General features: G+C 36.2%; 3 protein-coding genes across 7 annotated transcripts in view; 2 read left to right on the top strand and 1 right to left on the bottom strand.

The window, feature by feature from the left end:
* The window catches only part of LOC138336107 (activating signal cointegrator 1 complex subunit 3-like), a 332,564-nt gene that overhangs the window by 228,212 nt on the left and 77,451 nt on the right, over window positions 1–26,901 (top strand). The window lies entirely within an intron of this gene.
* The window catches only part of LOC138335395 (uncharacterized), an 84,045-nt gene that overhangs the window by 40,518 nt on the left and 16,626 nt on the right, over window positions 1–26,901 (bottom strand). For all 5 annotated transcript variants that reach the window (XM_069284479.1, XM_069284488.1, XM_069284473.1 and 2 more), the window contains one exon: window positions 16,937–17,197. The gene's annotated coding sequence lies outside the window, so the exon portion shown is untranslated. The remainder of the gene's footprint in view (window positions 1–16,936; window positions 17,198–26,901) is intronic.
* LOC138335192 (uncharacterized) lies at window positions 461–4,232 on the top strand. Its single transcript, XM_069284177.1, has one exon. The coding sequence runs from the start codon at window positions 1,219–1,221 to the stop codon at window positions 3,100–3,102; it is 1,884 nt and encodes a 627-aa protein (XP_069140278.1). The 5' UTR covers window positions 461–1,218; the 3' UTR covers window positions 3,103–4,232.

The raw sequence follows: 26,901 nt of genomic DNA, 5'->3' as shown, positions 1-26,901 counted from the left end.
AAATGTATATACATATTTATCATTGTAATATTTTTTTTAATTTAATTTTTTTTTTTTTTTTTTTTAAATTTCAAATTGTTTTAATTAACTTTAATATATTTGCAATTTGCAGTGTTTTTTATGAATTAAATAAAATTAAATGTATTTATACATTATTTAATACATTATATGGTTCAAAGTGATTTTTATATCTGATGAATATCAATTAATATTTAGAAAATATTAATTAATTAAATTAATGTAAATATATAAATTTTGAGTAATATTTAGAAAATGTTTAATTTGATTATACACAATTTTATATACATTTATTCTGATAAGGTCCAAAATAATTATCACAATTAAAAAGAACCAGAGTTTAGATTAAATGACAGGCATAGATAAAGGGGTTGTCTTAACGCCAAACATGTTCCCACAAACTTTGACACTACAGGTAGGTATAAATAAATAAAATCTTGTCAGAGATAAAATAGTAAACATTTCTTATCAGCAACCTTAATTATTTATTTATTTCTTAAATTAAAAAACTTGTTTGAATGTCGTCACTGACCCGACTAATAAATACTTTGTTGATCGCGATAATTAGCCACGATCTGAGGCGTTTAAACCCCACCTATACACAGAGATCCGTTTGACCCTTAGTGTTTAAAGTCTTATAGCTGCTTGTTTTTCACGCTGATTAGAGATAAGGACTAATTGTATTACAATATTATTGTAGGGCCTATGTAAACGGTCTATATTCTTTTTTCTCAGGATATGATTTCAAATTTAGCATTGATCTTCCTATGGGGAGCTTTCATTGAGGTACGGTCTGACTATGACCCAGAACAAGTTTCGGTTCAAATCTGACATGTCGATTGAGCAAAGCGTGGGAATCGGGTAGATTTTGAATGTTGTGCGGTAACATTGTAACCTTATACTGGCAGAGGGCAAGCAGAATGCGTTACCTTTCACATTGATTGAGGTACGGTATTATGGTGCCATATAATATGACCCTTAATTAACCTATAGTATCTGTCCGAGGGTGTCATGTTATCATTCTTGTAAATTGAGCAGAACTTGTAACGGTGTATTCAATGCTGATAGATTTTATTTAAACGCATCCCTGCATTCTTGGGGACCAGACATAGTGCCAGATCCCACACAAATCAGCCAGAAGGCCTCCAAATAGGTACCAGGGGGCAGCAAATCTCTCATACAGTCATACGTTATGTTAGAATGATGGAGGGTGCACTGCAGTATGTTCCGTTGAAAGAGATTGAGAGATCCATCCAGGATTTCGTTCCGGAGCAGCTCCGTAAAAATACAAGTTGGACTGTGAATACATGGAACACATGGGCGGAAGTGAGAAATGCCGCCACAGGTTTCGGCCCGGCTAAAATTCCAACCGTCCAGCAGTTTGGATCCATGCAGCCACAGATCCTTGATAGCTTCCTATGTAAGTTTGTAATGGAAGTAAGGAATAAAGATGGGAACCGTTACCCCAAGGACTCTCTCCATAACCTTTGTGCTGGAATATCACGTTTTGTCAGACTTGTACTCAAACGACCTGACCTTAATTTTTTAGATTCAAAAAATCTAAACTTTCATCATTTCCAGCATACTCTCAAATCACAAATGAAGCTCTCAGAAGATATGGGTATCAAAACAGACAAGAAACAGTCACAGCCAATTACTAAGGACCAAGAGAGAATGCTGTGGACAAAACGCGTCCTCAACATGGACACTGCGCTGGGTCTTTCACGAGCGGTCTACTATTACAATTGTAAAGTGTTTGGTGTGAGAGCCCGCGAGGAACATAGAAACTTACGTGTGGAACAGTACACATTTGGGACAGACAGTGATGGAAAGTTCATTGTTTTCAATGGAAATTCATCTAAAGGCTCTGGAAACGATCGGAGGAAAGTCCGATCTGTAAAACATCATGACATTGATCGTGATATATCTGTGTACAAAATATTCCTCAAATACATTCAGGCTATTGGACCCACAGGAAACTTTTACCTCAAACCACTGGAGTCTCATCGCCATGGTGACATCAGATTCTCCGTCCAGCCTCTAGGCCAGAACACGCTGGGCTCATATACAAGCTCTATGATGAAGGATGCTGGGTTTGAAGGTCATTATACAGGTCATTCTGGTATTGTGACCTTGGCTGTGACCTTGTATAGTGAGGGCATCAGTGAAAGGGTCATAAAGGAAAGGACAGGTCTGCTTTCAGAATATGTTCGTCACTTCAAGGCCATGTCAAGTCAGGTTCAAGGTCATCGAGGTGAACTTGCAGAATTATCAAGTAACAGAAATAGACGATTGTCTGGTGAAGAGGATTTAGGTGTAGCTGATGACCCATCCTCCTCTCTCATTAGTAGAATGAAGAGTATGACAGATCTACCGAGTCTTTATACAGGTCAACAGAGGCAGGCTAACATGGTCCGCCTCTATCAGAAGAAACACATGCGGGACAAGGACATCAGTAGGATTATTGATGTTCCGGAGTTGTCTGCTCCTAGTTCTCAGTATACAACCTCAAGGAGCATTTCCGATAGAATAAGCAACTTTCCTTTCATTTATGAATCAGAAATTCTTGATGAAAACTTTCCATTCAGTTACCGTAGTCTGTCCAGTTTATCTTCTGTTGAGACAACTTGTGGTAGCCCAATTAAAGAAAGTGACTCCTCTAGAGTAAATGTTCAAACTGATAAAAGTGAGAGTACTATCAGAACTTTGATCAACCATGATGATATCCATTCAAGTCAGATATCAAACATGACAGGAACTTTACAAGGAAATGCAGCATCAGAATTTCTTCCTTATGTGCGTCCATCACATAAAAGAAAGCCGTCAGTCCCTCACAGAGTTCTGGGACACAATATTGAAGATTCATCAGATGATCAAAACTTAATGCCAGCTGTGAAAAAACTGAAAAAAGAGCCAGGATATTGTGAGAATGAAGATTTGGTGGTGATGGTCAAGAGTGGATCTGACCAGCACCTATTGATCACTTCTGCTGTCCTAGTTAGTAGGGGTACCCAGACTGGCTCTGACCTTGTTGGACATATACACAAGAAACTACAGTACAAACTCTACCATGGCATGTGTTAGAGGGAACTTAACACACTAAAGTGGCCTCTACATTTTAAGATGAATTACGTTGTAAAAGTGTCCTTCAATAAAGGATATGTTGATGTTGCGAAGGGGTCTAATATAATTGACAGTGTCCTCTAACAAAGGATATGCTATGCTTAGTTGACAAACTAAAAGTGTCCATTCTCCAAGGATGTGACTAAAACATACTTTACCAGAGGCATATTAAGACTGTAAGTTTTGTTTTAAACCACAGGATAGGTTAGAGAGTTGAACAGACATGTTCTTAAAGGGACCATTCACTCAGGCTAATTGTTTTACATAACCAAGAAGCAAAATATAGCATAAATGTATTGTTCTACATTTCTTATGAAACATATAACCTAAAACATTGACAAATTCCACGACATTGATAAGTATTTTAATTAATATCGTTGTAATATCAAATCGTTGATCAGTACGATTAAGCAGGTACAATATGGGCGCTGTACCTTAAACAAATAAACTACATAACCACTGAGAAGGTGATAAAATGATTTTTAGACAAGATAATTCCCCTAATAAGGTAAACATACTACTGTCAGAGTGATTTGAGCGGTTCTAGACAACAGTTGCATTACTCTACGAGCAAGGGACAGGGTTCGGCATACAAGAAGTTCGACCACAATGTGTAATGGCGGACAGCGAGCGAGTTTGAACATCTACACACATGTCACCACCATGGGCTTTTCAGGTATATCACAGTAAAACCGATTGATCTAATTTCCATTAGAACTAAGTTTTTTCTGATATATGTACAAATTTTAACGTTCTTTTAGACTGAATTATCCATTTAACCAGATGTGAAGCATTGGGCACAATTGTGGAATAAAATGTCTAATAGCCCATGTTACATCTATTTAAAGGATATAATATTAATTAAATCTATTAAATTTTCTGATCGCAATGAAACATATATTTCCACTAAGATGTATTTTTGTTTTTCAACCTAAATTTCCATAGGTTATTTACATGTAATATAGTTCTTGCAGTTGCTTCATTGAGTTTAATGTAATATGATAACAGGGAGAAAAAAATAGCTGGCAAAATTTCAATATACTTGATATTAGATATCACACAGAAAAAAATGTGTCAATATAAATGTATGTAATTAGTATATGCTATAATTCTTTCACTGTTTTTAATTGTGTTATAAAGTAACATTTCACATACAAACTTGCAGTATTTTCATTTTGTTAAAAATGGTTAAAGAAACAATTAAAAATTAAGAAAAAAAAATCTAAATGTGAACTAGTTTTTTTATTTACCATTTTTTATAAAGAATAAAATCTTTAAATTTATTACTGGTTGAAAAACATTCTTCAGGATTTAAGTAATGTTAACCAAACATGATTTTTTTTTCATTTCTTTTCAAAAGGCATTAAGATTATCAAGATATGCAAATACCCCCAGCATGATATTATTTTGATATATCTTAAAAATAATTGAATTATGATTATAAAATGTGGATGAAGTTTATTGTATCAGGAAAAATGATATAATTTATTCTGGTGAATTAAATTTGATTTGATTTTTGATTTTTATTTTATTTTATTTTAAATGTTGGATTACATCAATGACTTAAATTATGTTTAAATTACATGGCAAAATGCTGACAATTTATGTTCAAACCTAAACTAGGGGACAGATATATTTTAAACCCCCCCGATTATCGTGATATTGACCTGTAGATTAAGTAAGCTCCGTTTGTCGATTGGTCGACTGAATATTGGCTAAGATTATTGGCAGGTGTGAAAGAAAGCCGATAGATGTTGGTTCCCGTGTACCCCCACAGGTAATTATATGGTTCTACTCTCATCCACAAAGATCTGATAATCTCTCAGAATTGTTAAGGTGTTAGCTTCGTTGTTATCAAGACAGCTAGCAACGTGTGTGTTACTTCATCGTCAAAAGAATCATCGTTATCTTTGAGGAATAAAAATACCACTGAACAATGACAAATGAGAATATTAAAATTAATAATTCATGACAGAAATGAGATAGAATGCCAAGCTGCAGGCGACGATGAAATAGAGACTATTTGCTGAGCTGTGCCCATTTCAGAGTAGAAATTGATTTGTTATGGGTGCAAAATTGTCCATGCGCTTTCTAAGAATGTGAATAATTAAAGGCTGGCATGCAGTGGGTGTAGAGGGCTATGAATTTGACAGTACCGTGCTGGTCTGTGATTGGGCACCAAATTGATTGTTGACGGACCAGCATCAACTCTTGTAGGACCAACAGGCATCAGATTGCCTTAAAAGGTGTTTGTTTAAATAATACATTTCTAAAATTGGGCTTGATGGTTTAAACGAGAAAAATCAGGTTAATTATGCTGGCTTAATGCAGGTTTATCAGTAAAATTGTCAGCGACCATCAATTAATTTTCTCTCTGATTTAGTTAGTCTGCATTCTGGCCTCTAAAATGTCACTCAAAAATAGAGCAGTACTCGGATGATTAGATTGATTTATTTTGGCACTTTTAGAAAAGATAAATTCCAAGAAATGGCATATATATATATGTAAATAGATCACAAAAATGTATATTTGATAGGAAAATTGATGAGATGGTCATTTAATTTGGTAACATGCCATTCATTTGGCAGTCAAGATTTAAATAATCGTTCAGGTATTATAGAGTTATAAGTCATAGAAAACTTGATAATACTATACCCTGGTATACTGGGTACCCTCTACAAGGACACTTCTCATAGACTTACAGCTACATCAACAAAAGTAAATATCATAAGTTGGTTTTACTTAAAGGTATTTTTAATTAATTATTTCTCATATAAGAGATAATGGAAATATACATTTGTTTCTATCTCTTACTGAAAATATTCCAATTATATTGATAAAATCTAATCTGAAGAAGAATATTTATGGTATAAGATGTAAAAAACAGATGGTATTGAGGCCCTCATTACCATAATATGATTGTTATTTTAATTAATTGTTGTAGGAAACTTAATATTGTATTGTTCTGTTTATGTATTGTTGAGCCATTGGGGGTCTGAGCCTTATCGTACACGATACACAAACTTTTTATTTATTGTCATCGTATTGTATGCAAGAAGCAGTCGCGTGCTGAAATACCCCCCTTGCTGGCCGTATTATCTGAGCTACAATGGCAGCGTGATGTACCTCTGTATGAACATTCTCCGATAGGTAACGAGTATCAATGATAAGGCTTAGTGTCCCACTACCCCAAGCCTGGATAGCTTCCACTCTAATGCATAGCATCAAAATCATTCAAAATATTACTGTTGCCATTATAAGATAATTAAGAGTCTTAAAATGCTTATACTAAAAGATTCTCTGAGATAAAAAAAAATCAAAAATATTTTTTTTGTAACTTAAAAATTTTTAAGTATTGGAGAATTTAAAGAAAAGAATTGGTTAAGAATAAGTTCAAGATGACTTTTAAGATTTGATTGGCTGGATGACCAAAGGATCAGGTTTCAGGGTCCGGATAGGACAGAAGGCCGAGGCACACGACCCCCGAGGATGTGCAGACAGCTCCTTTATACCTGTCAGCTGTCAGCTTCAGTGAGCTACGTCAAGGGCTAGGTGTGTTATTTTTTGTTGCTCGGGCCAGATAAGGCGGTAAATGACAATTTAATCTGGCCGAGATAATTATTATTGATGGGGTTGATAGTGAGTCAGTGTACGGAATATCGATATCTCTCCACTGTCGTTACGTATACATGCGATATAACTGTTATCAAACAATGGCCTTGTCAGTTCAAACACCTACTAGCCTTTTCCTCAAACATATTTTTCTACAATTTGGCCCCCAAAATAAACCATAAACAAACCACTAAATAAAAAATGTTAATCTCTATAGGATCCCTCTGGGGAAATCTCGGTACAAAAAACTTTTTAAAATGTTTAAATATAATTTTAAAAATTTTCTAATTAAGCTAATTGTGCCTGATGTAATTATGCCAGTATAGAATTAGCTCTGTGTTAGTGGAATGAGCTGTTAAAGCCAGCATGCAATACCAGAGATACCGTAATGAAAATGATTCACCTAGGCTGTAATTCATCTGAATTAGGTAGAAATTAAAGTTTGACATTTTGATTTATTTTCTCGGTTGTTAGATCAGGAATACATAACGTAAAGCAAAAATGGACAATGAAACGTTTTTCATTTGTGGCCATCGTCTTTGTTTAGCTTTTCTTATTTGCTCTATAAATACAGACTTGTATAGACTTTTGTCTCTTTAAAGGACGCTATGAACTTCCTTTGCACCTCAGAACCCTTTATATTATTATGTGATTTTGCATTTGAAGAACCTTCAGTTGTCATGTGACAAATTTCTTACAGAAAATACAACATAATGATTTTATTGAGAGGTGTATGTTTGTTTTTCTTTATGGCACATTGATGCAATTTGTTGCTGGGTCCCAAACTTGATTTAGAAAAAGAACTTAATTACCATATAATGATAAGATGGCGACAACTTAAGGCCAGCTGGTGCTGTTTAAACGGAGGACAATTTTCGGTCAGCTCTGTCCAGCTGTAGAAGGGAACAATTGGTCACTTGAAAAACAAACAATAGCTGGCAAATGAACATGTGTGGTGTGTCGGGACTTTTTTGTAATTCCACGTATCGTTTTTGTAGCCCAGATCAGCATTTGTCTGTAATTATCATAGGTTTGGTGACAAAGCCAAAGATGTGTAGAATACCTAAACAAAGATTTACAGTAAATTGGTACATTGTTAACTTGTCCTGTTAATTAAGGATCTGTCTGGCATTGTCATACACCAGTAGTACATGCATGCCTTACCCTCCAAATTCTGTAACTCGTGTGCAGCCGGAGGGTCTGGTTGTAATTCTACATCATTCCTTGGTGAATCAACTCTGTGTTATACTTCTGACAAAGTTACAATGGAATAAGACAAAGATTCATTTATCTTAATTAGAGCCATTATCATACTGGGATATGAATTTCATCTTACAATATAATTAATTCTGCCAGCTAAACAAATATCTAATGACTGGATATTCTGTCTCTTTCTGACTTAATGTAATTCTCTGTAAATGAATTCTCGGTACTCTTCCAGTGACAAATCTTCTGAATTTTGCTGTCTGATGATTCCTTCTATTATGAATTGTAAATGTTCAAACTACTCCAATGGTTGTGGAAAGTCTTGAAATATTAACCACCCTTAGAAATTAGGTTGCATCTTAAAGGTTTCATCCTTATATGACTTCTCAGTTATGGGTCAAAAATGCTGATAATTGGAGGACATTAAAACCACAAGTTAACCTCCAAAATAAGACCATATGACCTGAGTATCTAAATTAAGACTACTTTGCCATAAAAAATCACATTGACTGCCCTTTGAATTGTGCACAGGTTGTCTGTGTATATAGAACAGGTTGTCTGTATATACCTAACAAAATATAAACAATAAGAATGAGATCCTCTGTACAGATGTAGATTGCCTCAAGTTATTTATGAGAACTTGAGGTGTTAATCAACATTGTTTTGTTATTACACTAATGCTGGTATCCATAGGATGCTGGAACAATTGTAGTAAATATATCACCCAAAAATCTGAGGAATCTTCTCCCACAATATCTAACATGATATACAGTACGTCAAACATATATATATATATCATGTATGATAGGATGGAATTGACACAACTGTCATGACCTCTAGCACCTCCCAGTACCTCACTGGTATTTCTTGTTTGATTATCAACCTCTGTTTTGACACTTCCCCAGTGTTCTTGCTCCCAAGGTTTTGGCACGTTACTTTCATTCGGCCATATATTGTTCATTCGGCCACATATTGCATATAAATGGAGCTTTAAGATCCTTGATTTATCAAAGCTCAAGGTCACATTATGTAAATGTAAATGAAACAAGCACAGTACTATGCATGCAGATGAAGGTCATGGTCATCTGAAAGGTTCTTGAAGTTACAATCCATTATGTAGAAGACAAAATCATTCATTTGTAAAATACAGCAGCTAGCTAATATGACAAGGACATGTTTAGAGGTCAAAGATTATGCTTTTAAATCTCATGATTGAATTAAGGACAGGATATGCAGTCTATTGAGATCAACTAGAGATTTGAAATGTTTTATACCCAGGGTTGCCACCTCTCACGTCCTCAGTGTGAGACTCACGATATTAAACAATTTCTCCCACGAAGACTTATCCCATGCGACGTGAGACGAAAACTCACGTTTTACGATATTTCCTCCCACCAACTCACGTTCTACGATAATTCCTCCCACCAACCAAAACTATCAACAAGTCCAGATTTTCTTCATATGGTTAAATTCTTAAATTCGTCAGCCCTAGGCATAACTACAAACCACCAGGCAGTGGGGCACTGGCTTGATAGATAAGTAAACAAAAGAGGTGTTGAATGTTTAATAGGCCTCGGCTTTTAATGCAACTTTGCAATCGTAATGGCCGCCATTTTGGGTAATTGTAATAGCTAGATCCGGAATAGTACAATTTATCAGGATTTCACTAATTACCACGTTTAGAAAAAATAGGAAGGGGGTTATTTTTCCAGAAATGCGGTGTAAATTTTAGAAAAAATATTGATCAAATAATGAAATAAATAATTGTAAATTTTCAATTTAAATAAATCAAATTTCAATGAAATTTTGCTTTGTTTTTCTCTCTTAGATTAGATTTTTAAGTTACATTTTGATTATTATTACTGTCACAGGTCTGAAACTATTTTTGGAAATTAGTACTTATGTTATTATGAAAATTAAGTACATTGCTTCATTATCCATAATTGTGAAACTTGTTTGATTAATTTAATTAATCCTAGTTTTTTTTTTTTTAGAATTTGTTCTGAAATATTTACAAAACCAGCTTGGAAGATAAATAAGCTGAAGACAACAAGTGTTGTTTTGTTATATATTAATTGTTGTGTAAACATGTAAATGTTGATAAAATGACACCAGGCAAAATCTCCCACTTTGAACAATGCTTTGGTGGGAGATCTCCCACTTTGGCATCTCTGGAGGGTGGCAACCCTGTATACCAAGCAGTCCCTTAACTGGTAAGTCAGTCAACTAAGGTTATGATATGCTTGTGAAATGCAAGCAAAATACAATTCTATGCAATAAGCAAAGGTCATGTCATTTACAGCTATATAAGTAAAGTGAGTGAAAACCCCTGCACAGTTGAGGAATACTTGTGTTGTAAGGAGATTACTCACTCTCTGGGGCTCTGATTCAGTGTCAGCAGAGGTTATTATGACTGACAATCTGATGACTGGAAGGATTGACCCAGATTAATTTCAGACCATGATGATACAAAAATACACTCTGTTGGGGACCGTCCAATAGTTCAAAAACATTTCAACACTATAGTGATTGACTGCCTTCCTTGTAAGCCCAGACAATAAAGTGGAGAGAGGGATGTAGTGTTACCCAAGTCTGTTTGTCTGTTCCTGTCTGTTTTCAGAATTTTTCTAGTCATTCTAACTATCTTTCAAAGTTGTTCAGAGTTTCTGTTTTGAGTTTTGAAATGAAAAATAATAAGATACCCCTACTTTTAGACTCCAATTACTGGCCATATATATAAACCTCATCATCACTATACCTACCAGATGCTATTTATAGATGTTCTGACAGGTGGCTTGTTGGAATATTGACAGGTCAAGGTTGGATCCCCTTGATCTAAATACTTCCCCCTTCTCCCTGCCCCCTACCCTAAGACCCACTGTGTTTACTTTCCTGCTGCCTCATCTCCGATTTGTCATAATTATAGCCCTTAATCTCTGATAACAGGCCAGCAATGTTATTTTAAACTTTCCCCTCCTGATCAGGTGCCAGTATCTTACTGGCAATGCTGCAGGATGAGGAGAGCTTCCCTGCAGGTGTTTCATCACGAGAATTTCATCCTATTTCAATTAATTTGTTAATTTGTAAGAACAAAGACAGTTACCAATGTGTGGTGTATGGTACTTGGTATCAGTTATTGTATACAAACACTGGAGAATGTCTATTTCTAGATGGTGTACAGAAATTTGGTGCTACTGTACTCAATGTTACAACAGGAACCTACTAAGTCTGAAGTGCTCATCTACTTTTCATTTGGACGATCAGCTGTTTAGTATATAAAATCACCTGAGTATTTTTAGGAATAAAGGTAATTTGTTATCTAAGTGCACTAGCAAATAAAATTGATAGGACAAGATAACAGTTCGAAAGAAAAAGTTCAATATATACATCAATGTTAAAAGTGTTTCTAGCATTCAATCAACAATTCAAGTCCACACCATATATACTTTGTCCTAATTAACTCTTTGATCAAAAGGTTTGGGCCTATGTTGATATTTTGAACTAATACAACAGAATGAAAACCCTCCTCAGTTTATTTAATGCAAATAACAATTACCATTCATGGCCTTTTGTGGAAGACAAATAGCCAGGATATCAGAAAAATCTGCAATAAACACAGAATTTCAAAAATCAACTTCAATGGGAGCAATTTGAGCAAGTTCTACATATGGTTTTTCAGAAGTTACCATAGCTGAAAAGATTTAACTATATATGATAGATCTACATTAAACCTTTGTAAGGTTTCTTATTATAATCATTTTATTGAAAAATAACTGTAACCGATTAAATGTTACTATATTTCAGTCCTGGCTTATCCTGTTACCTGTCACCTGGACAAATGCTCCATAGCTGGGAGCGTCATTATAATACAGTATATCTCTGTCTTAATCTACCTACCTGTCAGGGACAACATGTGCACATCAAACTGCAGTCACAACAATGCTATATTATGTGACAGCAGTTCAATATTCTGTTTATATGACAAGTGTGCGGGTGGGGTGGAGGAAGGGGTCTGGGGGGACCTCATGAACTTTGGTAGCACATATGGTTGGTTTACGGAATGTGAGGCACATATTTTTGGCCGTGGGGTTAGATTGTTGGGGTTTCAGTGGCTAACCAGGTATGCAAGGAACCCTTACAGAATGTGGTGTACATGGGGACACTACCTACAGTATTGTAGGGGCACAATACCATCGTACACTTGGATACAGACGATCAAACTCGACCGCACATGTGGACAGAGATTCCTCTTCAGGAAGACTGATCTGATGTTCGATCTGATGTTAAAAGTTTGTCTTCATTAGACTTACTATAGTTTAACTGTGGTAGATGTCATTGATACAATCACGACATTGATACTATGGCAAATACCATTAGATTTTGATAACTATAATATTTACTTACTTTAGGTTTGAAATTAGTTCACAAACTCTTTAATTGGTTCTTTATTTTTTCTGTTGAGGTATATGTTTCATTCATTTTACAGTTAATCTACTTTCGTTCATTTAAATATTGAATGATTTTTCTAAATGATAAGGAATTCAAATTTAAATGAAAAACTACTAAAATTATTTGATTTTTTTTCTCTGTTTTAAGATTCTTTATGAGTCTTTTAGAAGTTTTTATCAGCTAAATTAACATTCCATGAACAAGCGTAGATAATAGCGTTCATCGTATTTTAATTCCTACTCATCTACCATAGACAATAACGTTCGTCGTATTTTAATTCCTACTCATCTACCAGAGTTAATCTACCATGGTCAAATATCACGGGGTGGTATTGTCGTCTACTGTCATCTATGACACATCGACGGTACTCATCGACGATGATCTTTACAAAGTTGTCAAGATCCGATGTTAGCTATTATTGTCATTGTCAGGACGTAGACTACTTAGGGCCGAGTTTCAATGGGAACTGATGGTACAGAAGGCTAGTATTGTATGGGATGTCAAAACAATGCCGCAATAAAACGGACATTTGCTTAATAAAGTGTGCTAATGAGCAATTATTCTGAGATATTAGTTAGCGATTCGTTTGTGGAGTAAGTTAGGATGTACGATAGGATATGTGTGAGGTATCCATTTACGATAACTTGGTATATACGATACTACATAAATTATTCTACAGACCATACATCATGTACTCAATTGGTGCTTGAAGGCTTAAAGAGTCCATAAGAACAACCTGGGTTGGCAGATATGTTTTAGCATGTAATATTTGAAAATCTGCACATTTCTGTAAGTGAGGGCAATGAAGGTCATCAACAGTCTTATTTTACAGTATGCTGATTTTGCTCTTAATATGTTCTCAATTGTCTTGATGTTTGAATATATATAAGACGATTTAAATACACTGTTGGTGCTATAGACAAGGTCTAAGACAATACTAAGCTGTAAAGTCCAACCTCTTGATCTAAGTCTGTCTGCTTAATCACATACTCATTGCTAACCAAGGTCACTCTCTAGTAGTTTCTCTTACTGCTTATTGCTTGTCTATAAGAGCCAGGAACATCATGATGAATCTCCAAACCAAAAGGCCCAAATTGTTCAACTACTTGCTTGTTCATTGAAATTGAAAAGTTCATAAGCTTATGGCTTATTAAACTTCAGAGTTTACATACACAATATTTGTCCTTTATTGGTCTTACCCACTGCTGAATCTCCATCTTTATTGCAGAACCAAAATGGCTATTGTTATCCCCCGCCCAACAAAGTTGGCGGGGGATATACAAATGGGTTCCGTCCGTCCGTCCGTCCGTCTGTCCGTCCGTCTGTCCGTCCGTACGAATTGTTTCCGGAGCATAACTCTAAAACCAGTAGAGATATTTCCACGAAACTTCATACACACATTGGTCTTATGGTCTAATAGTGCCTTTTGCTATTTTTAGGTTTTCATTTTTTGCATTTTTTCCGTAACCATGGAAACATTGCTGAAAATATCATATTTTTGTACCAGGTTCGTTTCCGGAGCATAACTCTAAAACCAGAAGAGATATTTCCACGAAACTTCATAGACACATTGATCTTATGGTCTAGTAGTGCCTTTTGCTATTTTAAGGTTTTCACTTTTTGTACTTTTTTCTGTAACCATGGAAACATTGCTGAAAATGGCAGATTTTTGTGTAAGAATCGTTTCCGGAGCACAACTCTAAAACCAGCAGAGATATTTCCATGAAACTTCATAGACGCATTGTTCTTATGGTCTAGTAGTGCGTTTTGCTATTTTTAGGTTTTCATTTTTTGCACTTTTTCCGTAACCATGGAAACATTGCTGAAAATATATTTTTGTACCAGGTTTGTTTCCGCAGCATAACTGGAAAACTGGTTGAGATATATGCACGGAACTCCATAGGCACATTAGTCTTATGGTCTAGTAGTGCCTTTTGCTATTTTAAGGTTTTCACTTTTTGTACTTTTTTCTGTAACCATGGAAACATTGCTGAAAATGGCAGATTTTTGTGTAAGAATTGTTTCCGGAGCACAACTCTAAAACCAGCAAAGATATTTCCATGAAACTTCATAGACACATTGTTCTTATGGTCTAATAGTGCCTTTTGCTATTTTTAGGTTTTCACTTTGTGCTTTTTTCTGTAACCATAGAAACATTGCTGAAAATATCATATATTTGTAGCAGGTTCATTTCCAGAGCATAACTCTAAAACCAGCAGAGATATTTCCACAAAACTTCATAGACACTTTCTGTTTATGGTCTAGTAGTACCTTTTGCTATTTTTAGGTTTTCATTTTTTGCACTTTTTCTGTTACCATGGAAACATTGCTGAAAATATCATGGTAACTGGTAAATGTTACTTTGCAAAAACTCCACCCATCTTTGTGTATATAGTCTAATATAAATGTCAAGGCTGTATACCTGATTCAACAATTGCAGCCCTGCTCTACTTGAATTATACTCCATCTTTCTTTAGCTCAACTTCCTTTTTCCTGGGTTTTTTTCATACACATAAGTCTCCACAATTTAACCTACTTCAGCTTTGATATCTCCATTGGCGGGGGATCTGAATGACTATGTCCTTGTTCATTTCTTTAACAAAAACCTCTCTAGTTCACTTTTTGACAATGAGGCAATGAAAGCTTGCAAATTCACCTCTGGACCCAATATGTCCCATGTCTATTGCTGAACAGAAAGGTCCACATGGCTATTGCTGATGCCGTACTGCTGAGCCAAACAGTCCACATGTACCCATTCATCGATCAATATATGGCTAGCTAAACCTAAATGTTCACTCGCTCATTACTGGACCAAAAGTCGAAAGAATAAAATTAATGTTTATTGCTGGATCAAAAGGTTACCATAATCATAGCTGCCACCCATTGATACAGGGGTTCGTCACTGAATCAAACGATTAGTAAGTTACTGGACCAAAGCATGTTTGACAAAAATTGCCTGCTTCATAAATATTTTACTCAATCTTTCATTGACAAGAAGCTTTAGACATTCAGCACTCATATACTCAGCTGACAATGTATGGAAGTCCTTCACCCCAGTACAGTGAGAAGATCCTGATTCAAAGGCGGGAACTGTTGATTTGTCAGGGGTGAATGAGTTAAAGCCAGTGTAATGGTCACTTTGAAAATAATGAAAGCTTTGACTAAGTAATTGACTATATGACTTGACCTTTTTGTTCTAAGTCATCCATTATAGGATTAAATGCTACAGGTCAGCCTGACAACTGAATGACCATGGAGTGACCTTGATCAGTAAATCTGATAATAGCATTTATGTTCCATCCCTGTCATAATATTATTATTTACTAGAGCTAATATTATGACCTACATCTGTTGATACAGTTAAATCGTGAGTGCTCTATACAAACAGCTGTTACGCCATATTGATTGGGATCAGATCTGATGCCTATTAAGACTTTTATCACTCATTAAACAATCAATATTCTCCACATTGTGAACAAATGTTTGAAATCCCTAGTCTCACGGGTCCTATTATATACCTGGGGCTACAGAACCAGAGGTCACGGCCGTCACTGTTTTGTTGTGTGGTTGTGTGATGAGGTGATGGTTTGGAGCATTTAGTAATGAGAAATTGAAATGTCCTAAATCCTGTATTGTGAAATAGAGATTCTACGTCATAACTTTATTATAATGTAGATAGTTTAAAGGCCTATACTTTGGAAAAATGTTCAAGTTTTGTTGAAATCTGCTTTTAGTGTGTTTTTTCTTCTTGATTGAATCAAATCAGTTATTTTTTTCTGTGTCCTCACTGGTTTTCAAGTCTAACAATTACACTTGTAATGCTCTTCCATTTGGACTATATGAAATAGGTCGACATTAAATTGTACACATCACACTCAAGTCATCAAAAAGTCACACATAAAATTCCACTGGTCATGTAACAATGTCATTAGTAATTACATAAAATATTACTGTATAAAAGTGTCATTGAGATGGCATGTACACAGTAATGTATACAATACCATCCCAGGGTCTGACACACAAACTTGACTTCAACTAGTCAAATAGCTTATTACATCACGGAACTAATATATCATTAATGGATACCATTAATGAACATGATTAATTACAATAAAATATAGTGGACTTATTATACCAAACAGGGAATTATGACGATAAATAACAAACATTTTCCAAGATGACTAATTTTACTCTCATTTATCACTCATGATTGTATCTTTATAGAATACAACCAAACCTTATGCGAGCAGTTTGCCTAAACAATCAAAAGATCTGCCTTTATTTGTAAAATAAAAATGGAAAATTTTTGCCAAACTATCATTGGCTAGATTAAAGGTATTTATTATTAGCTTCAATTTGAACCTCCATATTTCTCTGAAAATTCTGTAGTTTTTTCTGCCTTTAACAGCATCATCCCACAGAGAGGCTGGAGGGTGTTGGAGACCAACATCATGTCCCTTTATCTATCGTATCCCAACACGTCCCTAGAGCGGGGATGATATCAACACCTTCCTGTTAATTAACTTACCTTTATCAGAAAATACAGGTACACCACTTTAATTCAAGGTTAAAACTGTCCACAAATATATTGATCTGTTATTCAGGCTTTGTCCTTTTAACTCATCGTAGTAAAATTGTTCACTACAATGTCAATACAAGCTTGTCCCTGCTGACACTTCACACACACACACACAGGGCCCAGGTACTCTGGTCGGCTAGCTCAGCATCCTGCGGTACAGGTGACGTGTGTATTTATAGATCCATGTGGTTTCCCAGGCCAAGTGGTCACCTGTTAAAACAGAATTGAGTGGAATATTGAGAAACAGTTATAGAGTTGTACAAAACTACAATGTGCCTCTATCAAACAGCTTCACTGATTGGGAGGGACAATTCTCCTCCGTATAACTTATATACTGTATTAGTTCTACTAGTAGCTATCAGGTAACATGATGTTGATGATGCATTTTATCATAAGCTTAACACCCAGAGTCCTTTAGTTATCGTAGATAAATTCAATAACCTTTTAAACTCCTTTAGCCAAGCATTTACTGAAACAATAAATGTTTCTCCCTAAAATATGTATATTAGAAGATATTTTATTTATACTTTGAAGGTATAACATCTTTGCCATTTCCTGTTTTTCTGCTGTGAAGCTTTTGATACTTTCTGCGGGCCGTTCTGCAGCTTGTCTGTTTCATTACCAAGCTTTACCTGACGGTGAGCATTGTTGGATAGTGTTTCATAAGCTGCAGGCAATCTAATATTTTTAATAAGTTTTAATTTTCATAAAAAATATTGTTAACAGTAATCAATATGTTGAGAAGCAGAGCTGGTAGCGTTAGATAAAGAGAGCTGTTGTGTTAGTTCCATTGGTAAAACATTGTGTTACAGTAGACATACATTTAGTCCTGTTTACGGCATATTTATTTTGACACCTCGGTATTATTTTTTAATTTTAATTTCAGGTTTGAGTTTTGACAGCTGTGATAGACACTTGGCACACTATTATATACCTGGCACCTGTTTCTTTCCATTATCCATTTATTTAAGTCAATATTGTACAGGTGGTGGGATTTCTTCACACCTAAGGAAATTAAGTGCCAAGGAACTAAGTTTCAAAATGTTCTGAAAAAGTACAAGTGATTAAGTCCATGTTTTGTGAGACCCAAACACTCCATCATTACCTGTCAACACAAGAACCAGACAGGAGTCATCTGATTGTCTAAAAAAAATCTACAACAGTTGTTAAGCTGTATTGTCATTTTCAATATCTGTAAATCCTCACAATTCAAAAAGATTTCTCCATGGAAACTTCATGGACCAGCACTTTTAGAACATTGGACCCTCTACTTCTCTTTTCATTGTTTATTAAGAAAGCGTTTACTATACTACACACCAGAATATACTGAAAAGTACACCAGCATGGTCTATTAAAAGGAATTACATCTTCAAGTTTTGCTCTTATAATTCTCTGAAATGTTGAAATACTATCGATCAATGGTAGCCAAATTTGCATGTTGATTTCTGTTTCAAAATTTATCAACAGGATATTAATACACCTTATATAGGTCTTCTTTAGCTTTTATTATGAAATGTTATCTGTGTAAGTCAGATTCCAAGTGTCTTGTATGTACACATCAGACACCCGATAGCTGACGCTGTGACAGAACGATGAGCCCGAACTGACCAGTTTAAGATCGATAAGATTCCAGAAATAGGGCCATTCCGCCTGAGTGCGAGAGTATTAGTCCTCCCTGATTTCACACTCGTGACACCGTCACGGCATAGGGGCAACCGGTTTAATTAAATCAACTTTGAATAAATGAGTCAATATTTCGTTACCTTTTTGTAGTGTAGTTACGCCGACTTAATTGGGGAAAATGACCACAGTTGAACAGTTGTCATTACTGCGATCAATGGCTGGTTTAGCCCCGCAGGCAAAAACCGGGACAGCAATGAAAAATCTATTGATTTTAGTCATTTTGCTCACGTGTACTAGGACAATATTTGAAAAGTCTTGAAAATTGTTTTTTCATGGCATACAATTGACAATCCATTATTGTCAGGTTCATCCATAAACATCAATGACACAGATTTGTCCAGTACTGATGCCATTTTACTGAGTTTACCGATAGTGATCTATATTCTGTACTGGAACAAAGAATGTGGCATGACATCAACTTTTAAACATTGTCATTGTGGTTGTTGAACGACATCCATTAATGTTATGGTCGTACGCTTTTAATGTCTTCATCAATCATGACCCACGTGACCCAACACTGTGCGGGGACCATTTTTCCTTCTTTATACTTTTTATAGTAGAATTTAAATTTTAACCCCTGAGGTGGTGTCTATTTTATTTAACACTACATGTATTGGTGCTATCTAATTTGCCATCTTTTTCTCTCTACATTATAGCTGCCCCGGTTCCTCTTCCCCAATTTTCAAATGGAAGCATGCAACTTGTGACTTTGATTTAAGTCTCTTGGCAAAGAACACAAGGGAAGAGGTTGCATGTTATCAAAGATTGATTAAAATCTGTTAAACTTGATTGATTTTCTAATTACTGATGGTATAAGTACATCACAAAAATATTTATGTAACAAACCTTTGTGAACTTGATACACAGAAGATGCTGCATGGAAAGATTTTTATTATCAGTTTTATTATCAGTATTTGGATAAAGAAGATTATTACAGAACTATGTCTATAATATAATTTGTGCTATCTTTTACCTGTCTATTTATCATAAACTTGCCCAGAAAGATAGATGGAGATTGGTATGTCTCCCTGAGAATATTCCCCTTGATTTTGTGTCTGATTTGATCATTACTTATCTCCTTTACATGACCTTGGGTATTAAAACAGAGGCCCCACAGTATTATCGTCAGATAAGATAAGTTTAAAAAATTGATATGTCTACATTTTGAAATAAAAACTTCCTGTTTTTACTGAATTTATTATTGACTTTCATATCTGAGTATCAAACAGTACAATGAAATTATGGTGGGATGAATGCCAACTGGACTGCAGCTAATTCAACATGTTGCTTAAGTGTGCATCATTTAATGTTCAATGCTTTAGTTTTGATTAGTACCTGGTCATAACTAAAAAGGTCAATACAGTTGCTTGTTTACTATACACCCTCTGGAATCCCTCAGAGTTCATCTGAAATGGTTTTGGATGATAACAGGAAAATACATCATAGTAAGCACATGTTGGTAAGGAAAAGATTCCATGGATGTTTTTTATAGCACAGAAAGTAAATTTTAATTCCAACATAGAGTTAAATTTATCGTGATATTTTCTCCATGATTTAGATAAGTTCAAGCTACATTTTTCATCTTTGTAGTGATGAATAATCACCAATCAAGTTTAATGGATGTGTCTATACACCTCTTTCTTAATAAAAAAAACTTAAAATTTGGGGATTGCTGTAGGTCGTTTTGGAGTATAAATCAGGTTTTGAACATTTTATCTCTTTAAAACATTTTCAAGATTATGAAATTGAAAATATTCCAACAATTCATCTTGAATAATCAAACGAGCACCCCATGTAAGTGGATAACGGCCATATTTATGAGAGCTGATCCATAAAATTGACACCAAAGTATGTAAAACTGGTAGCTAAGTACCCTTTTGTGATTACAGTTTCACCCAGATTGATTTTCAGGAGTGATATATTGGAATTTTCAATAAGTTGTAAAGAGGTACAATTTCTTGAGAAATAATTTTTGTTGATTATTTTACAGTGTGGTTCCAAAGAAGTAGTTGCCTCACATAGCTTGCAGACTTGTCTGCATTTGTTTTATTTGCATGATTACTCAAACAATGTTTCATATTTTTCTTAGAAAACTACCGAAAGTCCTTTATTCAGAATATTGGCAAACTCAAAAGAAAACTTCAATAGACTGAAAACATGATTAAAAGATGATTTAGAGTTCAGCCTTAACTCAAAATCAACAGAATGTGATAATACTTTGAGTTTTTTGAGAGTCTGTGTGTACCAACAGAATACAGTTAGACTTTATATGCCTTTTATTTAGGCAGTTACAATTCTCATAGCCTTAGTATCAAGCACCAGAGTGGCCCAGATTTGAGCTCTGAGTCTGGGGTGTGTTTGTAATTTGTTGTTCAGTAGACAGATAATTATGTCGGACTTTGTTGTGATTGTGTGTTAGATGATAAAATGATTTATTACAGAGATACACTTGTGCTGCGGTTTGATGCCACTTTCCAAAATGATGTTTTACACTTGCACACTGGGATCAGGTTTCATGTCAATTTTCTGATGTTAACTGATGGGATCACCAGAGACATGATGGATCCCAAAGAAAATCAGGAGCAGAAGTTTATTTATGGCTATTTGTACTTTAATAATAGCTATTTCTGACTGATAACAAGTAATATTGTCAGTATTGGGTTACAAGTGGGTAACTACTTTAGGTCAATATAAACAGTTTTTGGTAAGATCTGATCAATGTGTGAGAACTCTCTTACACATACATTTTTGTGTTACCTTTGTTAATTCCGTCCTGTCCTGTACTCTCCTATCAAGTCCTGTCCCACCTCATATGGCTTTGATATTAAGAAACAGGCGAATCAAACCTACATTGTTAGCTAATTTGTGTCCATGTTTTAGGTGTTAATTGATAAAGATTCACTGACTTATCAGACCAAGAATTGGTCACCTCTTCAGAGGCTATCTGAGCACCCTTAACACAGTGGTAAATAAAAGACAGGATTTAGTGTAAAATTAGCTCTCATCCTAGAGGTCATTTCTGAGAGGTTTCACTCATGATTCAGCCTTGTCCAATCCCCTGGACATGGTAAATGTAACATTAATCTTGAATTGTATAGACTTGTACACTATCATAGTCCCAGGACGTTTTTCTGACTAATTAAAACTGACCAATTATCATACCCCTAGAGTTAATTAATGTCCCACCTAAGGATATGTATGCTATAAATGTTTCATCCCTGTTTTGTAGAAGCCTGGAGGTGTCAGTATGATGGGATAGGTGGATTTTCCCCTGTAACTGTATAAGATTGTTTCACATCCCCGAGTATATAGTCCGCTGCTCACCAGCCTGTATTGTACAGTATGGGTTTTACCATTTCTTGCCCTCCAATATGTTGGTACTTGCTGACCTCACAAGAGATACTATCTACAACCGATAAATTAATCAGAGAAAACAGAATGTGTGTTTATGTACTTGAAGTGTTGAGCAGGTAGCGTAAGTGCTATGACTACCCAGCCATTGTTTCATTGGAACTGAATATGTTTGTAAGGATTCAATAGACCTGAAGTAGCAGTAGTAATATGAAAGTTCTTAAAAGAATATTTTTATTATCAGATGACTGTTTTATTCGTAGTGCATAACTAATTGGTTTTGATCAATATTTTCTATTGTTGCGGTGATGTTTAAGAGTAAGACATATACTATGTGATCTACAGATATCTCTATCTACTCTAAATTACTAGTTCACCTGGTCCAACTTAGGACCAAGGGAAACTTTTGTCGTCTGTCAACAATTCACAAAATTGACTTTTTCTTGAAAACCATTGGTCAGAATTTAACCAAATTTGGCCGATAGCCTCCTTATTGGGTGGGATTAAAAATCTAACAAAGGGTTGGCTGACATCCTTGGGGCCTGCAAGCTTAATCTATTTGGCCATATTGCTAAAAACATCTTCTCTGGAAGTATTGAATGAACATCGTTTAACATTCGCATATAGCATCCTTATGGGTAGATATTCAAAATTGTACAAATGGTCGTACTGACTCCCAAGGGGCAATGACGACTGGGACCAAAAAGTGTCAATTTAGCTTTATGGACAGGAAAAGTGTTTTGATGTTATGCAGACTTTGTGGTTTCTATGTGTGTAGTGAATATTTCAAAGAAAAAGGGGAAAGGGAAGGTGAATATTTCAAATGAAAAAGGGGGAAAGGGAAGGTGAATATTTCAAAGGAAAAGGGGAAAAGGGAAGGTGAATATTTCAAAGGAAAAGGGGGAAAGGGAAGGTGAATATTTCAAAGGAAGAAGGGGAAAGGGAAGGTGAATATGTCAAAGGAAGAGGGGGAAAGGGAAGGTGAATATTTCAAAGGAAGAGAAGGGGGAAAGGGAAGGTGAATATTTCAAAGGAAGAGGGGAAAGGGAAGGTGAATATTTCAAAGGAAGAGGGGGAAAGGGAAGTGAATATTTCAAAGGAAGAGGGGAAAGGGAAGGTGAATATTTCAAAGGAAGAGGGGGAAAGGGAAGGTGAATATTTCAAAGGAAGAGGGGAAAGGGAAGGTGAATATTTCAAATGAAGAGGGGGAAAGGGAAGGTGAATATTTCAAAGGAAAAGGGGGAAAGGGAAGGTGAATATTTCAAAGGAAGAGGGGAAAGGGAAGGTGAATATTTCAAAGGAAAAGGGGGAAAGGGAAGGTGAATATTTCAAATGAAGAGGGGAAAAGGGAAGGTGAATATTTCAAAGGAAGAGGGGGAAAGGGAAGGTGAATATTTCAAAGGAAGAGGGGAAAGGGAAGGTGAATATTTCAAAGGAAGAGGGGAAAGGGAAGGTGAATATTTCAAAGGAAGAGGGGAAAGGGAAGGTGAATATTTCAAAGGAAAAGGGGGAAAGGGAAGGTGAATATTTCAAAGGAAGAGGGGGAAAGGGAAGGTGAATATTTCAAGGAAGAGGGGGAAAGGGAAGGTGAATATTTCAAGGAAGAGGGGGAAAGGGAAGGTGAATATTTCAAAGGAAAAGGGGGGAAAGGGAAGGTGAATATTTCAAAGGAAGAGGGGGGAAAGGGAAGGTGAATATTTCAAAGGAAGAGGGGAAAGGGAAGGTGAATATTTCAAAGGAAGAGGGGGAAAGGGAAGGTGAATATTTCAAAGAAGAGGGAAAGGGAAGGTGAATATTTCAAAGGAAGAGGGGAAAGGGAAGGTGAATATTTCAAAGGAAGAGGGGAAAGGGAAGGTGAATATTTCAAAGGAAAGGGGAAAGGGAAGGTGAATATTTCAAAGGAAAGGGGGAAAGGGAAGGTGAATATTTCAAATGAAGAGGGGGAAAGGGAAGGTGAATATTTCAAAGGAAGAGGGGAAAGGGAAGGTGAATATTTCAAATGAAGAGGGGGAAAGGGAAGGTGAATATTTCAAAGGAAGAGGGGGAAAGGGAAGGTGAATATTTCAAAGAAGAGGGGGAAAGGGAAGGTGAATATTTCAAAGGAAGAGGGGGAAAGGGAAGGTGAATATTTCAAAGGAAGAGGGGGAAAGGGAAGGTGAATATTTCAAAGGAAAGAGGGGAAAGGGAAGGTGAATATTTCAAAGGAAGAGGGGGAAAGGGAAGGTGAATATTTCAAAGGAAGAGGGGGAAAGGGAAGGTGAATATTTTCAAAGGAAAAGGGGGAAAGGGAAGGTGAATATTTCAAAGGAAGAGGGGGAAAGGGAAGGTGAATATTTCAAAGAAGAGGGGGAAAGGGAAGGTGAATATTAAAGGAAAAAGGAAGAAAGGGGAAAGGAAGTGAATATTTCAAAGGAAGAGGGGAAAGGGAAGGTGAATATGTCAAAGGAAAGGGGGAAAGGGAAGGTGAATATTTCAAATGAAGAGGGGGAAAGGGAAGGTGAATATTTCAAATGAAAAGGGAAGGTGAATATTTCAAATGAAGAAGGGGAAAGGGAAGGTGAATATTTCAAAGGAAAAGGGGGGAAAGGGAAGGTGAATATTTCAAAGGAAGAGGGGGAAAGGGAAGGTGAATATTTCAAATGAAGAGGGGGAAAGGGAAGGTGAATATTTCAAATGAAGAGGGGGAAAGGGAAGGTGAATATTTCAAAGGAAAAGGGGGAAAGGGAAGGTGAATATTTCAAAGGAAAAGGGGGAAAGGGAAGGTGAATATTTCAAAGGAAGAGGGGAAAGGGAAGGTGAATATTTCAAATGAAGAGGGGGAAAGGGAAGGTGAATATTTCAAATGAAGAGGGGGAAAGGGAAGGTGAATATTTCAAAGAAAGGGGAAGAAATTTCAAATGAAGAGGGGGAAAGGGAAGATGAATATTTCAAAGGAAAAGGGGGGAAAGGGAAGGTGAATATTTCAAATGAAGAGGGGAAAGGGAAGGTGAATATTTCAAAGGAAGAGGGGGAAAGGGAAGGTGAATATTTCAAATGAAGAGGGGGAAAGGGAAGGTGAATATTTCAAAGAAGAGGGGGAAAGGGAAGGTGAATATTTCAAAGGAAGAGGGGAAAGGGAAGGTGAATATTTCAAAGAAGAGGGGGAAAGGGAAGGTGAATATTTCAAAGGAAGAGGGGGAAAGGGAAGGTGAATATTTCAAATGAAGAGGGGAAAGGGAAGGTGAATATTTCAAAGGAAGAGGGGGAAAGGGAAGGTGAATATTTCAAAGGAAGAGGGGAAAGGGAAGGTGAATATTTCAAAGGAAGAGGGGGAAAGGGAAGGTGAATATTTCAAATGAAGAGGGGGAAAGGGAAGATGAATATTTCAAAGGAAAAGGGGGGAAAGGGAAGGTGAATATTTCAAATGAAGAGGGGGAAAGGGAAGGTGAATATTTCAAAGGAAAAGGGGGAAAGGGAAGGTGAATATTTCAAAGGAAGAAGGGGAAAGGGAAGGTGAATATTTCAAATGAAGAGGGGGAAAGGGAAGGTGAATATTTCAAATGAAGAGGGGAAAGGGAAGGTGAATATTTCAAATGAAGAGGGGGAAAGGGAAGGTGAATATTTCAAATGAAGAGGGGGAAAGGGAAGGTGAATATTTCAAAGGAAGAGGGGAAAGGGAAGGTGAATATTTCAAAGGAAGAGGGGAAAGGGAAGGTGAATATTTCAAATGAAGAGGGGAAAGGGAAGGTGAATATTTCAAATGAAGAGGGGAAAGGGAAGGTGAATATTTCAAATGAAGAAGGGGAAAGGGAAGGTGAATATTTCAAAGGAAGAGGGGAAAGGGAAGGTGAATATTTCAAAGAAAGGGGAAAGGAAGGTGAATATTTCAAAGAAAGAGGGGAAAGGGAAGGTGAATATTTCAAAGGAAGAGGGGAAAGGGAAGGTGAATATTTCAAATGAAGAGGGGGAAAGGGGAAGGTGAATATTTCAAAGAAGAGGGGAAAGGGAAGGTGAATATTTCAAAGAAGAGGGGAAAGGGAAGGTGAATATTTCAAAGGAAGAGGGAAAGGAAGGTATATTCAAAGAAGAGGGGAAAGGGAAGGTGAATATTTCAAAGGAAGAGGGGGAAAGGGAAGGTGAATATTTCAAATGAAGAGGGGGAAAGGGAAGGTGAATATTTCAAATGAAGAAGGGGAAAGGGAAGGTGAATATTTCAAAGGAAGAGGGGGAAAGGGAAGGTGAATATTTCAAAGGAAGAGGGGGAAAGGGAAGGTGAATATTTCAAAGGAAGAGGGGGAAAGGGAAGGTGAATATTTCAAATGAAGAGGGGGAAAGGGAAGGTGAATATTTCAAATGAAGAGGGGGAAAGGGAAGGTGAATATGTCAAAGGAAAAAGGGGAAAGGGAAGGTGAATATTTCAAAGGAAGAGGGGGAAAGGGAAGGTGAATATTTCAAAGGAAGAGGGGGAAAGGGAAGGTGAATATTTCAAATGAAGAGGGGAAAGGGAAGGTGAAATATTTCAAATGAAGAGGGGGAAAGGGAAGGTGAATATTTCAAAGAAGAAGGGGGAAAGGGAAGGTGAATATTTCAAAGAAGAGGGGGAAAGGGAAGGTGAATATTTCAAAGGAAAGGGGAAAGGGAAGGTGAATATTTCAAATGAAGAGGGGGAAAGGGAAGGTGAATATTTCAAATGAAGAGGGGAAAGGGAAGGTGAATATTTCAAGAAAGGGAAGGGAGGTGAATATTTCAAAGAAGAGGGGAAAGGGAAGGTGAATATTTCAAAGAAAAGGGGGGAAAGGGAAGGTGAATATTTCAAATGAAGAAGGGGGAAAGGGAAGGTGAATATTTCAAATGAAAGAGGGGGAAAGGGAAGGTGAATATTTCAAAGGAAGAGGGGAAAG

Source organism: Argopecten irradians, chromosome 1, assembly GCF_041381155.1.
Source record: "Argopecten irradians isolate NY chromosome 1, Ai_NY, whole genome shotgun sequence".
Lineage (NCBI taxonomy): Eukaryota > Metazoa > Mollusca > Bivalvia > Pectinida > Pectinidae > Argopecten > Argopecten irradians.
Note: the sequence above shows the minus strand (reverse complement) of the source record. Positions and strands in the feature narration are given on the sequence as shown.